The 16,487-nt window shown below is 39.0% G+C and overlaps 1 protein-coding gene across 1 annotated transcript; it reads right to left on the minus strand.

Moving 5' to 3' along the window:
* Positions 1 to 1,577: 1,577 nt before the first annotated feature.
* TMEM237 (transmembrane protein 237) lies at positions 1,578 to 16,451 on the minus strand. Its single transcript, XM_036387069.2, has 13 exons — positions 16,392 to 16,451; positions 14,072 to 14,103; positions 13,149 to 13,159; positions 12,570 to 12,626; positions 11,434 to 11,547; positions 10,949 to 11,063; positions 10,220 to 10,377; positions 9,480 to 9,603; positions 8,306 to 8,497; positions 7,316 to 7,389; positions 6,739 to 6,832; positions 5,812 to 5,933; positions 1,578 to 4,298 (listed from the first exon to the last, which is right to left on the minus strand). Exons 1-13 carry the CDS (start codon positions 16,419 to 16,421, stop codon positions 4,231 to 4,233), a joined length of 1,191 nt encoding a protein of 396 aa, XP_036242962.1. The 5' UTR covers positions 16,422 to 16,451; the 3' UTR covers positions 1,578 to 4,230.
* Between the last annotated feature and the right edge of the window lie 36 nt (positions 16,452 to 16,487).

The following is a 16,487-nucleotide window of genomic DNA, read 5'->3' on the forward strand; positions in this document are numbered from 1 at the left end:
GAGCCATGGCCTACAAAGGTGCTCTGCTTGAGTATCAGCATGACAAGCATTTAAAATGGAAGAATTTTACTGTTTCAGACTTTGCTCTTACTATTTTACTTTGAATTTTTTTAACAATTTCAAATTTGGTTATTTATTTTTTCTTTTTCTTTTTTTTTTTTCCCAGAAGTGGTTGTTGGCTGGTTTGGTTTGGGATTTTTGGGGGGTTGAGTTTTATTTGTTTATTGGGGTGAGAAGGGATGGAAAGGGTCATCTCCCCCCCTCCAAAGTACATTAATCTGTTTATTTTCACTGTGGGGATTAACTATTACATCTGGCAGTGGGTATGGATGTTTATCCGTTTATCTTGCTTTTTGTCTCTGTATCACTGTTTGAGGCCTGCTTGTGTAATAGCCGTGTTCTCATGACTATTTTACTGAATACAGCACAGGCAGATTGTACAGGCAATTTTCAGCTACGAAGAGCTCTACAACTTGTACAGTTTGAAGAAATGGTTACATAAATTGCAAATACAGAATTATTAAAACCTACAGCTTGGTTCGTGTTTAGGAGCACGGGAGAAGTTTTCCTTTTTTGACCGGGTTTCCCACTCAGATCGCATTGCCCCAAACCACCGACCGACGAGAGCAGCGCGGCCGCTTCCCTCAGGCCGAGTCCGCCATGGCGGCTCCGACACCGCCCCCTGGCGGCCGTTACCGCTGCCCGCGCGGCGCGAGGGCAGGGCGGGAAAACGGCTGAGGGGAGAGGGGGGGCCGGGGCAGGGCTGAGGGGAGAGGGAGGACAGGGGCAGGGGTGAAGGGGACCGGGGGGACCGGGGCAGGGCTGAGGGACAGCCAAATGACCGCGAGGGAAATAAACGCACCGGGGACGGGAGGGCGACACACGGCAGGAAAAAACATCCCCTAAAGCACCTGTCCCCAGAAGCAGCAACCGGCGGGTTTCAGGCTGGGAGGCCTCCTTGCCGTGGAGTAATACAAAAGTAGTACAGTACAAAAATAACACCCAGGGAAAACAGTCTGTCTGCGAGTATCTGGGGACTTACACAGCAGCTTCAAGCACAGCCGCCCTGAGGAATGCAATAGCACCGTCCACACCGCTATGAGAAAAAAGGGAGACAGGTAAGGCTTAGGCTTAGCTGTAGGTATTTACCTGATGGTTTTCTCTGATCTCCCAAAGTCTTCAGTCATTTAAATTAATTCTGCTGGCAATATACAAGCGAGTAATTCTCAACATAACCCTCCTAAAGTTTACCTCAGCAATACCAAAACTACTTTAAAAAGACACTCTGCAAATTAATGTCCCCTTGGCTTCATTTTGGGAAAACTGCCTTGAGAGAGTAACGTTTAAACCAAGTTGAAATTAACCAAATATTAAATTACTAGAACAATTTAAGTAATTAAAACAATTTAGCTTTGGCGTCCAGCCTCTGATCAGGCTGCGTGGGGCTTTGTCCACCCAAGTCTGGAGCAGCCCCATACAGCCCCTCAGCCTCCCATCCCAAATCCTCAGACAGACTGATTTATTTTAAATGGACTAAACAACTGAAAACAAGACAAAGTAGTACCATCATTTCTAACTAGTTTACAGCAATTGTTTAATATATGTTTCATATATGTAAAAACAAGAACTTGGCACCAACATATCTGAAAACTCCATTAACACAAATGCATTAAAAACAATGATATGGAAATGCACTAAGGCATTTCAGTTAAGGCTTCTACAAATATTGTGTGTTCTAGAATTAAACAATTATTTTGTAAACTTGTTCTAAGATTTTACAAGAAACTAAAAGAAAAGCTCACTTAAACTCATATTCCACTGTGAGGCTTAATGGAATGAAAAGTATTTTGTAAAATAGATAATTAGCCATCAAACTGTTTATTGTGCTTTTTATATGGCAACCTGAAAACTCATTAATTTAAATATGTATATGCTCAGACCCTCCTAAAAATATACACTGGAAAGGCAAGCCTGGCTTGAAATACTGATTACATTAAGATCATTAATTCAATCCCTGCTCAACCATATAAAAACTACTATATTTCACAATAAGAATGCATCTGGCTCTTGGCTGGCACCACTTTGTCTAAGGGATAGTTGGAAGGCCAGTTCCTAGTGTTAGTGTCAGAAATCAAGCAATGATGTTATCCAATCTTTTCCTGTACTGATATGATGCCTTAGCACAGTTCTGCTGAGCTCTGTATTTTATGGGCAAAATTATACTTCTGACCATACTAAGATGAAAGAAAAATCATGCAGCCATGCCATTAATAATCTCATCTTCAGGAGGTAAGTGACAATGCAAGCAAACACACAACATCAGCAGAAAGCGTGGTGGCAAACTATACAGGAACACTTCCTGTCTCATCCCTCATCTCCTACAGCCAAATAAATCATGGCAAAAACATCCAGTGCACAACTGAAGGAGATCAGCACCCTGAATCTCTCCATTTTAATGTACAATGCAGTGCCAGCCCTAATTTAGCTCTAGTTTTCCAAAAACAGACACAAGAGCCACAACAGTTTACTAAAGAGGTTAAGGGCTCCTTCCCACAGCAAACTGAATGCCTCAGAATGCAGCCAACAGCTGTGGAACATCTTTTAGTTCTCATAGATGGCTTTTTCCTCCCTGCCAAGATTACCACAGCATTTAAAAGATGTCACAAACACTGAATTTTTGAATAACTTAAATTTGCTGAATGGACACAAGTCCTCAACAGGGCAGCAACAGCTGCCCTGACATTCCCATGTTTGTTTTGAAGCAACTCAGGTAACAGCACAAAGTTAGCACAGAAAGCATTGAAAGCTCTTTGACATTTCCTTTCAAGTCTTATCTGGCTACTCTTAACTTCACTACTAAAAAAGTTCAGTAATTCTTCAGTGAACTTTGACAAGTGCTCCCCTTTTACAACCACCCACAGACACACTTATTAAATCAAACAAGGCAAAATCAATATATGTTAAGTAACACATACAAAGAAGTTTTGGGCTTTAGGTGATCTTTTCTTGATAAATGGTTTTCAAACGAGACCTTATCTGTGTTTACTAAGGAGATTGTTTCTTCCTGCAATATATCTGTATTTTTTCACATCTGCAATGCTTTCATTTTGCCACTTTAATATAAAGGAAAAGGATGAATCTTGTCAGCAAAACCCACTGCCTGCCACAATTACTGCTATGTCACTGCATAGAAGGTGGGTTGCTGCAGACACTTTGGGTTGATTTAATAAGCATTTTCTTGTAATTGTAGGAAGAAATTTCCCATTCTATCCTAACACAAAACAACAATTTGGAAGAAAACAATCTCCATCAAAATAGGTAGGAACATTTTTAACATCTGTGAAATCCAAGTATGTTTATAAAGAACAGTGAATAAAAGGATTGTTCTTGCCATACCAGATGAGGAGAAATTAGAACACTATTCTTGTGAGTGGCTTTGGAATAGTTACACTTCCTGACTGTTAAGAAATTACAGGACATGGATACATCCTATTGGCAACACAAAAACACCCTGTTTGATGAGAAGATGTATTTAGCTGACCAAACTGTTGCAACATTAAAACTTCTTTGTCTTTTATCTACATCAGCCTATAAGAGCTTGTATCATCAAGATTTTTGTCAAGAGAACTAAATGAAGATTAAAAAAGTGGCTTTTAATAATCCTCTTTTATAGAGTATTAAAAAAAATCCCTGTCAATTTAATCTTTTATTCTAGAAAAATATTTTATGACAAATAAATGTAGATTATTTTAAGATTACTGACTTGGTGGGGTTTATGTTTGCTAACTCTGTTTTGTTATAAATTTTCCTTAGGCTACTTTTGTTGTAAGATTTTTTTTAATCTCTAGAAAATGTTTAACCAAATCAGATAAGCTAACTGCAGTTTGCATTAGTAACAAAGCAGGTTGTTGAAGAGTGTACAGCAGTCAAAAAAGCACTGAACACCTGATCTGCATCCCTCTAGTGTCTTTGGCTATGTAGGTAGCAGTATTTACAAAATCACCTTGACTTTATGCACTAGGGATAATCTACTTTGTAAAATAAAAACCAAAAGTATAAAAGTTTTCAATCACATTTGGAAACTGTAACATACATAAAAAGTTCAACATTAAATATATACAATATAAAAATACGTTTTTTTCTTTATGAAAATTATAATACATAGCTATAATACACAACATGTTGAGCCATCAGTCACAGCTACAATACATGCAGATTATTGTTCCACACTTATGGCTGGACTCTGGGTATGACATCTCTGTGAGGAAATTCCTCAATTTCAGAGTGAAACATCAATTCTAAAAGAGGAAGGAGAGAATTATGTTTTCTTTGAAAACTTTCACCTGAATACAATTCTATTACTCCTGAAAAGTACCCTGGCATTCCCCCAAGCCTCCTGCTTTTCTTCCCAATCATATCATCAACAACTCAGCGATGGCAAGGGCCACCAATATTTTTAGAAAACTACTGCTGCTCCCCAAAATTGACAGAATTGGTGACAATGTTAGCAGTTGATCATGTGTAGTACCATTGTGCACTCAACGTGGACACTGAAACACAACTCTGAATTAGACCGAGGGATTGTTAAAGTTCTGAGAGTGTCAGACTCAGGAAGGAAAGACTTCTCTTTAGGGACTGGTTCATTTTTACAAGTCTTTGCTCTGTGTCTCACAGTGGTAAATTAGCCTTAATCTATCCTTAGCAGACTAAACTTTCTCTACTGTTTGGAATAAGTACTAATCAATTTCTCTCTAGAAATTTCTGAAGTGGTTTTCCAGTCTTAGTAGGCACATCTAAGTATCAAAAAATTTAATCAAAACCTGAGTAAAATTCTGCCACTAGATTGTGTAAGTCTTTATTATTTATGGGTTTAAAATATGATTTAAACATCTATCATAAATTTTATCATTGAGGACTGTAAAGGCTGCCACTTAGTTGTCTGGGGTTTTTTAACTCATTAAATGATTTCTTAGAAATAAACACAGTAACTGGAGCCAGCTGAAATACAAACGCCCGTACATTAAAATTCAAAAGTAATTTGAAAAGGCCCATTGAATCCTCAGCCTCCAAACACATATCTGTGCTTCAATTCATGGTGTTCTTAGGATACGTTTTGACTTTAAAGTTGAAACTTAGGATTTTTATGTACAGCATCCCTTCAAGTGACAGGCTGCACGCACTTGACAGGAACACTGAGTTAGGACACACCTTTTGGACCCCAGGTGGAACACAAAAGGAAGAAGGCCCAGTTTCTAGCCAAGTTTATTCAATGAGAAGAACTTGCTCTCCCCTCCTCCAGCCTGGACCAGCACAAGCAGTCCCATCTGAAGTACTGTGCTGCAAGCACAAATCTAACTTTTCAAAGCTAGGGAGTTCCCAAAACTACTGCAATGTCCTATTGAAAATAATACTGAACTTGTATCCCATTTAGCACTTGCAGAAGGAACATTAATAACACTAGGGAGTTTTCTAAGACACACATAGGATAAATACATTTCAAATATTTAAAATACTGTTAAAGTATTTTAAATTGTTTTTCTCTTCATTGAAAAGAGACATTCTGTAATGTTTCCAAATTCACATTGCTTCAGACAGGACAAATAAAACTTTTCTTTTTAAATTAATGTTTATAATACCAAACACAGACACCATCATCCTAAGAAGCATTTGCTGTGCAAGGTTGCTAGGAGATACTTGTTCTTCCTCAGTCACAAAATTTCTCAGGACTAGTCCTGAACACCAAATGCATAGCACAGCAGATAAAGCCCAACAACTTGAATAAACAACATTTTGCCTACTAATGTGTCCTACCTTCACTGTGGTCTAGCTCTGGTCGGGAACTTAAGAAGATCCAACTTGTCCCAACTAGAACAGACACTACGAGATTCACCACAACCCACGAATGAACAATTTCTGCCTCTGTACCTGCGGTCCTGGGAAAGGCACATCAAACCATCAGTCATCACTGGTGCACAGAAACTACAACAAGAATTGCAGCAGAATAACATCAAAATAAGTTTTCTAAGCCAGATGTGAAAAGAGAGCTACTTGTACCATCTTTTACAATGCAAGACCATCATGATGGTCTTGCATTGCAAAGGCCTGGTAAAGAGAACAATTACCAAAGATCACAGAAACCCTAAACCTCCACCACCCCTAAAAACTAACTGCCCAAACCAGCAAATTTTCACATAAAAGCTTTTGTTCTACTCCTCCTGGTTTACTTTAAAAATTCCTGCTACCAGAATTTGAGTCCATTAATAGGTACTTCAGAAAGGAACAGCTTTGGATGGGATCACCTAACATGAAATGATGGTTTATATTTAAATGCCAGCTGTGTTTGCTAAGCCCATGCATCCTGTGGCAGACTCCTTCAAAGACAGTGTTGACTGTCTACAGAATGTCCTGCCCTTGAACCCAAAATGGTTACTTACCTCAGTAGGGTCCCACTCTCAAACAAGAGATTCTTAAGGTTCCTGCCAGATGACATTTCCAGCATCTTTCCAACTCTTGTTTGAGGTATAATGGATTTGCAAACAACATGACCAAACTCATCCCTGAGTTTTTAGTTTTCAGTGAGAGTATCAAATATTCAGGACAATCTTAAAGGCAGGTTCAGAAATAAAATCCTTCAATAGTTTCTTACATATCTTGTACAATCTCTTCAATCTGCCAGTTTGACAAGGTCCCTAAGTGAGCTATGTTATAATTTATGGATTATTATTCCTTGTTTCCTACCAGATACTGCCATTTTCTGAAGGTGGCGTGTAGAGGTGGATTCTGTCACACGTCATCTGCTGGCTTAAGGATAAGATAAGAGCAGCAAAGTACACTGGAAGAAATGGAATTAGTAGTGTCAGATATAAATCCCAAAATGCTGTCTCATCATGACATGGCACTAATCACTGCATTTTCTTTCCTTTTACTCCTCTGCCTTCAATCATAGTCTGCTTTAATTAATTCTCTTCTCTTTAACATTCCCCTGACCTATCAAAATCTGGTTTCTGCCCCTTTGCAATCCATGAACTAAATCAGACTTACATTTTGTGATTCTGTTTTTTTGCTAGGTTTGTGGTCTATATTCAGAAATGGAAAAGAACTACCTCACTAACAATCCCACCAATGCTACTATTGGAAATGCTTTTAAAAATATGGAACAAAGTGTTTATGGCCATTGCTATTATCAACTACTGAGCAAGTCATTTATTCTAAAGCAGAAAATAACCTGGGAGGAAGATTTCAGTAAAAAGAGTATGGAGGAGTTTTACATTTACCGTATTTTCTGGACAGCTTCCTATCCACTTCAAATACTTACAGAAAGAAGCTAGTGCTGCTGGGTCTAGGGTCAGAAAGCCCCTCAGTGCAACTGATGCTTTTGCCAGATCAATCCTGATAACAAAATCAAGAGTCATTAACACAGGCCCAGTAAGACAATGATATTGTTCCTCTAACAGCATTCTATTGTTCTTTTACTTTTTGCAAGGTATTTTTTTCTGCCTCTGTAACAGTGCCTTAATCTACAACTATATCCACCCACATGGCAATGGTCCCCGTTATGTCAATTCCAGAACGAAGGAGGATGTTCCATGAGGTTTCCCACTGCAGACCTTTCTGAAACAGGGAGAACCTGGGGACATCTGTCCCCTCTAATCCTTGCCATTCAGTTCAGTGGCCATGCTAATGTAACTGCTTACAGGAGCAAATGTGAATAACTTGGGACTCCTCCCTGCCATCCTGGGAGGGAAAGAAGTCACAATTTTTTCATAGCACCAACTCCCCGGTGGCTCATCCTACCTGTAACTAAAAGAAACATTTGTAACAACCATTAATTTAGTCTAGTTAATGATCTTTTTTGAGCTTCTTTCTTTTCATTCCCACTCTTAGTCTGTAATGCAGAAGCCCCAGCTAAGCCAGGGAAACTGTTCACTCAGCTATGCTTCAAACCTGACTAGGCAATGGATTCATATGAAAGTGAACCTGATAGAAATATTTGTTGCACTCCACCCCTCTTCAGAGTCCCACCACAAAAAAACAAGTCAGCTCTTACATTTGTTTCACCACCTCATCCCACTAACAGCAGGGCGACATTGTGACATTGAAGTAGGGTGCAAGCACCAGACAGAAATGGCTACCACAGGTCTGGATGCACAAGTACACCCTTCTGTGTTTAGTCAGCCATGTGAAAAATCATTCGTTGAGTATATCAATTAAATCATCAACAGCAAATCCACATGTGCCAAAGGAGAAAGGAACATCATATACACAAATTATATATATACACCTTTCAAATACAAATATGCTTTACCTGTCAAAGGCTGAGACTGTACTGATAGATAGCAAAAAGTAGAACAAACTTTGAGCTGGATATGCTATTGTCTTATACTGCTCAAGCAGGTTAGAAACCATGGAAAGCTCATTTCCTGCCAAAATGTAGATAACCACGATGTTCCATACAGCATAACCAGCAAGGAAGCCATGGGTGAAGAGGCCCAACACCCTGAATGGAGGAAAGAACATTAGACCAGTTTTAACATCTTGAATTAACTATAGATAGAAAAGGCCTATGAATCCATCTATTCAACCCTGCTTTTCAAGGCCTTTCAGAGATTGTTTCTGAGTGCTTTTTCTGATCTAGTTTAAAAAATTCTAAGCAAGAGTTCTGTTTGCTCCTGTCACACCAGATGCACCAGAACCTGAGCACTTAAAGAAAACAATCATGTTTTGCCTTCCCTTCATTACAGCCACAGGCATCAAATACTTTCACCTGTAGCTGTCTGTAGTTTCCCAAGACCACTGTCCCTTGCACTCACACAACATTCTAACTTGTCTCCAAGGCACTCTCTTCAATATCCTCATTGCTAAGTAAAAGCCTGAGCACAGGCTCATGCACAGGCTTCCAGCTAAAATACACCACAGAAGAACATGGCTGTTATCTTCCCATTTCTCTATTACAAAACAATTGCATATTTAAAAAGTAATGGTTTTGCTATTATGTGCAAGCTTATTCCCCCAGTTCAATTTCACTCCTCCCTCTTTCCCCCCAGCCAGGATTTTTATTTGAGAACTGTCTGAATTCAGACATTTTTATTCTGGTAATACACATGATGGGTAAGTCCTACTTTCTAACACATTTCTCTAGGTAAATAATGCTTTGGTTATCAGCTCAACCCCTTACTATTGGGATTTTGTCTGAATCTTTGCAATATGGCTTTCTTGGTTTCTTTTTATAAGCTGTATTTCACATGTGATGTCTACACTGGAAATTCATAATCTTGACAACAAATACCAAAAGCTAGAGGACTGATAAACTTTATACCTGTTGAATCCAGAACGACCATTTATTAGGAATATCCAAAAGAAATAAAAATATACCACAACTTTAGAGGAAATACACTAATTTTCAGGGAGGAAAAAAACGCCAAAAACTCAAGCCAAACCCCTGATTTATGTTTATTTACATCAGAACATTTATCTTTCACCTGAAGCTTCGGTGCACTGAGAGGGCAACATCTCTAGTAGTCCACGAAGCCTTCACATCCAGAAGTACATTGATATTTTCAGTGGTTTTAATCAATTCTGCACGGTCAGTTGCATGAAAACGCCCTGAAAGGATAAGGAGATCAGTTTTAGAGAGCTCTGTTTCCTTTCACCATCATTTCTACATTAATGCTTATTAGTGTTAAAAAGCTGTTAAGAAGTGTCAGAAATTTCTTCTCCCCGCTTCCTGCCCTTTGTCAGCTTACACTGATACAGGATGCCTCTGGTCAGAATGATGCATCCTGGTGGGTCAGGTTATGGAGTTAACAACGTGCAAAGCACTTTGGGAAATGACTCAGTGTTCCCTGGGACAAAAAAACCCCAAACTAAAACAACAGAAAAACACAAACGCCCTGCAAAAAACTTCCACTTGAAAGAATTTTTGTAATTGTTTCTTCTCAAGGTACTGTGACAATATTAAGTCAAAAAAGCTCAGCTGGGTACTTTGAAACCTTTTTCACTCCCACCATGGAATTAAAAAATCAAACAATAGATCAGCACAGCAACACCACTATTCACTGTTGAAAAATTATCATGTGCATTTATTTCCAAATAATTTCTGATTTGGAAAACTTTTTAAAAAATTCTTCCCAATACTACAGTATTTAGATTTTAGATACAATAATGCTTCTTCTAATTGCAAGAAAGTTCTTAAATTACTTAAATCACAATATGAACTCACGATTTTTTTCAACAAACACTTTGCTAACAGGCTGACTAATTCCAGTGGGAGCAGCAAACACAGGCTGCTGATCTGGGCTCTTCCTGTGCTCATCTTCAATGATGTCTTCCTCCTCCACTTCCAGCTCATTGGAGCTTACTTCAGCTGGCCGAGGTTTCCTGTTGGCACAAAACACACAATGGGACAGAGAAAGAATAGGAGATAATGTGTAAAATCCAAAGGCTCATTTAACATGCCTAACCTGATTGATAAGAAGCCATCAGACTATGACCTGCGTAATATTATCCTGTTCATAATTTTAAGGACTAAAGTTCCTATGGAGGTAGTTGACTAAAATCATAAGATTAATTCCATATCAAGGGATTAACGATTAGAACATATTAAAATAAAACATATTAGAATAATTGGGAAAAATCTGCTAACTTTGGTATAATTAAGATAGTGAGAATGATAGAAGGCAGTTCCAAATTCTAATTTCTTCATGTCTGCGACTGAACTATTAGGCTCATGAAAATGTATTTAGAGCTGTGATGCATCCAGGTATGCACAGAACAAAGAAGTGAAAAAACCCTTAACCCTGGAAAGAACTGTGCACAGGCTAAATGGTACTGTGGGCTTCAAGATTTTACAAGATTTTATATTTTTGCCAAATGGCAATGTAAAATACTCCTGAGCCACATTCACTGCTACAGTTAGTCCAGACCATGAGCTCTACTAGTTTTGTCTCACTTTGTCCTTTTTCTCTGTTTGCGGATCACCGTTTCTTCAGCTTCAGGGACATCCATGCCATTTCCATTCTGAAATAGGGATGCCACATTCTGCTGGGTAAAAGAGGTCTCAGAATCTGAAGATAAAAAAACCACAACCCAATATGAAAGTTTTAGAGCTTTCATAAAAATGGAATACATTCACCTAAGTACATAAATAGCTATTATATAAAAGGAGTGGCAAAAAAATAATGATCTGAGCTTTGAATGATGTTAAGTATTACATAATTTCCAAAACTGTATATCCATTATTTTCATGAAGGTTTGTACTCTATGAAATCTGAAACCAGAAACTCTAAGCTACCACTGACCCAGAGATTACTTTCAGCTGTTTTAGGTAAAGAAGCACATGAAGTGTTTTAAACCTAAATACACGTGGTCCAGTAATATTTCTGTGTTCCCAAGTTTTATTCACTTCTCTTTCCCATCTACCACTATCTCACTTACCAGTAGGTACTTTCTTCTTCTTGCGTTTCCTCTGAGGAGGGGCATCAGGGGGCTCAGGGGTCAGGGGCTCGCTGCTTTCAGACTGCCGACGAACTGCTGCTTGCACAATGCCATCTACAAACCACAGGAAAAGAGCCAGCAGCCTGAACTCAGAGCCACTGAGAAACAGGCAAAAGAAAGTACCATTTACTATGGTACTTTCAACATTTACTACGTTGTCGCCCAGCTGAGCAACAACTGAGATGAAAATTGGCGACAGGAAATGTAAGAGTTGAGAATCAATGATGAGAAGTAGAAATATACAAAGGTATTTCACAGTAAAACAGTCTCATGTTCAGGAGAGAATTTAAGTATCCAAGAAGCAGCACAATTCCCATTTGGGCATACAGCAGAGGACTGCCTGAAAAGAATCCATCACTGGAAAGAACTACACCTCTGTATTTCTCTTTTCTATGTGCAAAAATTATAATGCAAGAGGCAAGAAAAAAGTAATAGTTTATTACAAGGTGATCCACACAGATATGTGCTAAGGCAAAATGGCATCACATTAAAGGAAAATTTAAATGCTAAACATACAGCACAAGAATAAAAAAAGGAGCAGAAAAAAATCCACTGAAGGATATTTACTCCAGTCTGAGCGATTCATTATTATACTTTGGAGGAATTATATTTCTATGAAAGGTTAAAATGAATTCATATTATAGTGCAGTAACATCATGATCAGATGCAGAAAGACAAAATTACTTCTCCATTTTACATGGTACCTGCTTTTTAATACTACCTTCAAGGACTGCAATTTTTATGGTAACAACTGAATCTTTATTTCCACTTCAAAGTCAAGTTTACCCACCTTTTATAAACCTTTATTGTGCAAAAATGTAAAAGCAACCAGCAAATAATAATCTTTTACAGTCAAGTCTTCAGTGATAATGAAGTGATTAACTTGTGACTTTATTTGGCCAAGAGTGAAATTGAACCAGACTGGTAAATTAGTTCATTCAAAAATTCAATGCTTAACACATTCAACATAAGCAGTTTACAGCTGGAAATGTCTACTTAACGAATTATGCAAAGAAGTTAGAAAGGAAAAAATGGAAAGAATAAAAGAACAGTTTTTAGTCTTGGCAGGACCTTACCTAATGGAGTCTTTCCTTTGGGTTTCCTTTTTTTGGGACGACTGAGTGGAATTTCATCTGCATAACACAAAACAGAAGTATGGGTGCACAGCAAGGAAAAAACCTACATTTCCTTTTTATAACAGCCATCCTACTGCAAGTTAAGAAATACATTCTTTTTTACAAGTTATGACATCCTTTGTTTTTACAGGTAAGATGACAATTCACCAGTTCACACAAGGAGGAGGAGTACAGAAGATGGTAGGAAAACAGCGTAAAAAAATCAGAGTAAGAAGTCTTACATGCAGAACAGGCACAATACATACATGCATGTGTGTTAAGTGATAAACTGAAATACTCTGAATAATGCTCTGAAAAAGAAACTTATTCTTTAAAGCACAGCGACAGCACTTCAATTACCTTGATGGAAATAGCTAACAGTAAAGAAAGCAAAGAAAAACAACAGTTCTAACAATGCACAGATATCCAGTTTAAATAATCAGCCTGCATTCAGGAAAAGTATAAGGCTTTATCTTTAAAGAGAGAATGAGTGGCACCAAAAGGAACTACCAATGTTTGTAGCTCTCCTTAATAACTCACCTTGGCTTCCACTTCATATTGAAGAAGGAAAGTTGTTGACAAGCAGTGTAAAAAGATGAAAAGAAAGTTAGTTTTGAATCAATTACAATTCACAACCGTGAAATTCACACTGCTGCTTTTATGGTTAATTTCCTTATCCCCCTCCTCTTTAGGAGCAGATGTGTATAACAGGGTTAAGGGTACGAAGCAATCAGCAAGATTCAACACTTTGTTGGTGACTACGCACAGTTCCTTGATTGGCTAGCTGTGGATCAGATTAAAAGCTTTAATCACCTGGCTAATTAAAACTTGTCTTACTGCCTGGTATATAACAAACCAACTGAAGTTATGAAACATTTGAGCTCATACATCACTAAAAAGACATTATCTGTCGACAATCATAAAACATCACATTTACTTGCAGGTACTTTGAAGGAATTCTGAAGTACCATCCCATAAAAACTATATAATTGCTTTTCTTTTCACACTGAAAAAAAGCCCAATTTTTTCCCTATACTACATCAAACTAATAGATACCTAACTCCCTAATAAAGAATATCTAGCCTAATTCCAGAAATTCCTGGTTTTAAGTATTTGTGATTCAAATAAACTAAAGAACACATAATAAAAGAGGGATGAAGAAGAGATTAAAGTTAACAACAATTAAGCTATACTAGACATTCAAACTGGAATATTTATCTAAAAGTTTTTAAAAGGTTTATCTCTCACGAGTATTAAAACTGAGGTAATATGGTAAAATTTCTTGGCTTTTATAAAACTTTAAAATGTTTTGCATTCCATGTAAAGCATTTTGGGACAATAAATTAGCAAGAGAAGCAATTTTACTGCTCAGATGTTTATGAAACTTATTTCTTTTAATGTTACTACTTTCAAAATCTGCATTACAGCATCATGATCAGTTCCACAGAATGCAATAATTTTACCTTGGCACTGGAGGAAGGGCACGAGGTGGGCACTGAAAGACAAGAGAGAGACAAAAGTCAGCTTCTGCCAGGAGTATGAAACCACCTCTGAGAAAACAGCTTCAGATCAGAACATTCAAGGTATGTTTTGCTCTGTATGCCTCCTAAATGGCCAAACATTCCTAATGGAGATATGATATAAAAGCAGGATGTAAAAGATGCTGGACTAATATGCCTTTACCAGAGTTCTGATGAGCACTGCAGTAGGAAGATACAACTAAGCTTTGTGTGTGAGAAACAGCTTGCATTACAGCTTCAATAATTTTCACTTTTCATGTAAGGTACCACTTTCACTAGAAAGCTTATTAGTCATTCTATTTAAATAAATATAAAATATTGTAATAAATTATGCATTCAGTACAATTTTACAGTATACGACATGAGCTGAGCATTTTCTATAAATGAAAATGTAAATTCAGAACAATAAGAAATAAAAGGAAACAAGGCTCACTTATGAAAATACTTTAAAATATTATAAAATATCATTTTTCCATATAATTTTGAACATATTTACCAGCAGGTCAAACACCTAAAATCTAAAAGGATCTCCAGATAATCTGAAACTGAGCTTGTACCTTTCTCTTATCTAGAAAAAGGAGTTAACTTTCAGATTTTGTATTACACAATTATATTGGAAGAATATACACAAAAAAGTATTTCCCATGCTCAGAAAATTCAGATACCAGAAATAAAAAGGGCTGTAAACCTGGTAAGACTCAAGGATCCCCAACTCACCACTTGTTTCTTTCCCATATCATCTGAAGTCGTTCCCTGAAAGAGGCACTGTGAACTGGTCTAGGCTCCCTCACGCTGCTCACATTGAACCTCAGCTAATTCTGAACTAAAAATAAACTTCAGGCAGCCAGGATTAGCTGGAGCTGAACCCTTCTGCCCCGGGGTTAGGACCCAGAACTACTCCCATTTGAAACAAGGGCAGGTTGTTCAATGGCAGCAAATATTACTTGCACTAACAAACCCTTCACTCTGCATGCTGGCACAGGTTCCTATAAGCAAGTTTTACACTGGTTTGTTTACCCAAAGCAAAGGAGATACTTCGTGCAAGGCAGGGTTTGTGGGATTAGACCTCAAATCTCTCACTTGGATTTTGGCCATGCTGAAGACTGACAGCAAGTGCCACTTACACAGGTAGAGAACTGCACACCCTAAGTGGCACCCTGCAAACTGGTGGGCACTGGTCACACTATATTGGTGCACCATAAGCGAAAAAAATATTGGTAAAGGTCAGATCGCATTACTTTTATTGTTTCCAACATTCTTGTGGCAGTAAATAGTAAATATTTAGGATACTTGGTATTTAAAAAACCCTAAAAGCTAAAAACCCCATAAAAACAAACAAAAGCCACAAACCTTTTATACAGCATTCACTGCCTATGCAGTAGTAATTCTGCACTCAGTAGTACCTCTTTATTTTATTGCCTTCTACAAAACAACTGGCAAGTGCATTGATTTCTGTATCATTTATTCCTTGCAACAGAGGAAACCCTATGCAAGCAGCCAGTCGTAAATACTCATCTGTCCATCTGTGTGCCAGTCCCCACCTCTGCCATAGAGCTATCAGCTTTGCCTATTTGAAGTTTCACACAGAAGTAACTCACCCCAAATTTCACAGAAAGGGTGAGTTTGCGGACAGGTTCCCATGGACATTTTGTTATGGGCAGAAGAGCCGCTGAGTGCTCTACAGTGTCCCGAAACCAAGAGACCGACAAACCAGGCAGCCGCTGCCTCGGTCAAACCCTGTGTTTGCAAACCTGAGCCAGGCTACGAGACAGTGGGACGCACCTGGAAACTCGGGGAAAAACAAACTACCCAGCTCCCCGGGTGTCCTTTCCAGGATGCGGAGAAGGAAAGGTTTAAATGTCCAGAATGTTTAAAAACACTGAAGCAGCCTTCACAGATTTGTTAAAGCCTTGCAGATTTTTTTTTTTTTGAGAGGTTTATATGAAAAAATACAACGAGGAAATGCTTGTTTGCCTCCGCAACAAAGATGGACAGAAAAGTGCGACCCTACGGCCTGTTACATTCCCCCCTCCCGCGGGATGCAGCAGGGCGGGCATGCGGGAGCCGCGCTACGAGGGCGCTCCGCTCCCGCGCCGCGCTTCAGCTCCGCCTCCGGAGCAGCAGCTGTGGCGGGGAGCGCCCCGCCACATCCCTTCAGCAACAGCGCTCAGGTGGGCCAAGCTCCCGCCGCCGGATCCCCCGCGCTGCAGCCCCACGGAGGGGTTCGCGCCCCCCTCCCGCTCCGGCCCCACCACCCCCTCACCACGCCGGGGCCCGCCCGCCGCGCCGCCATGGGCCGCGCCCGCCCAGCTCCGGCTCTGCGGGGAGGAGCCGCTGCTCCTTCCGCTCCGCCTCGCCC

Source organism: Molothrus ater, chromosome 7 (assembly GCF_012460135.2).
Source record: "Molothrus ater isolate BHLD 08-10-18 breed brown headed cowbird chromosome 7, BPBGC_Mater_1.1, whole genome shotgun sequence".
Classification (NCBI taxonomy): Eukaryota; Metazoa; Chordata; class Aves; order Passeriformes; family Icteridae; genus Molothrus; species Molothrus ater.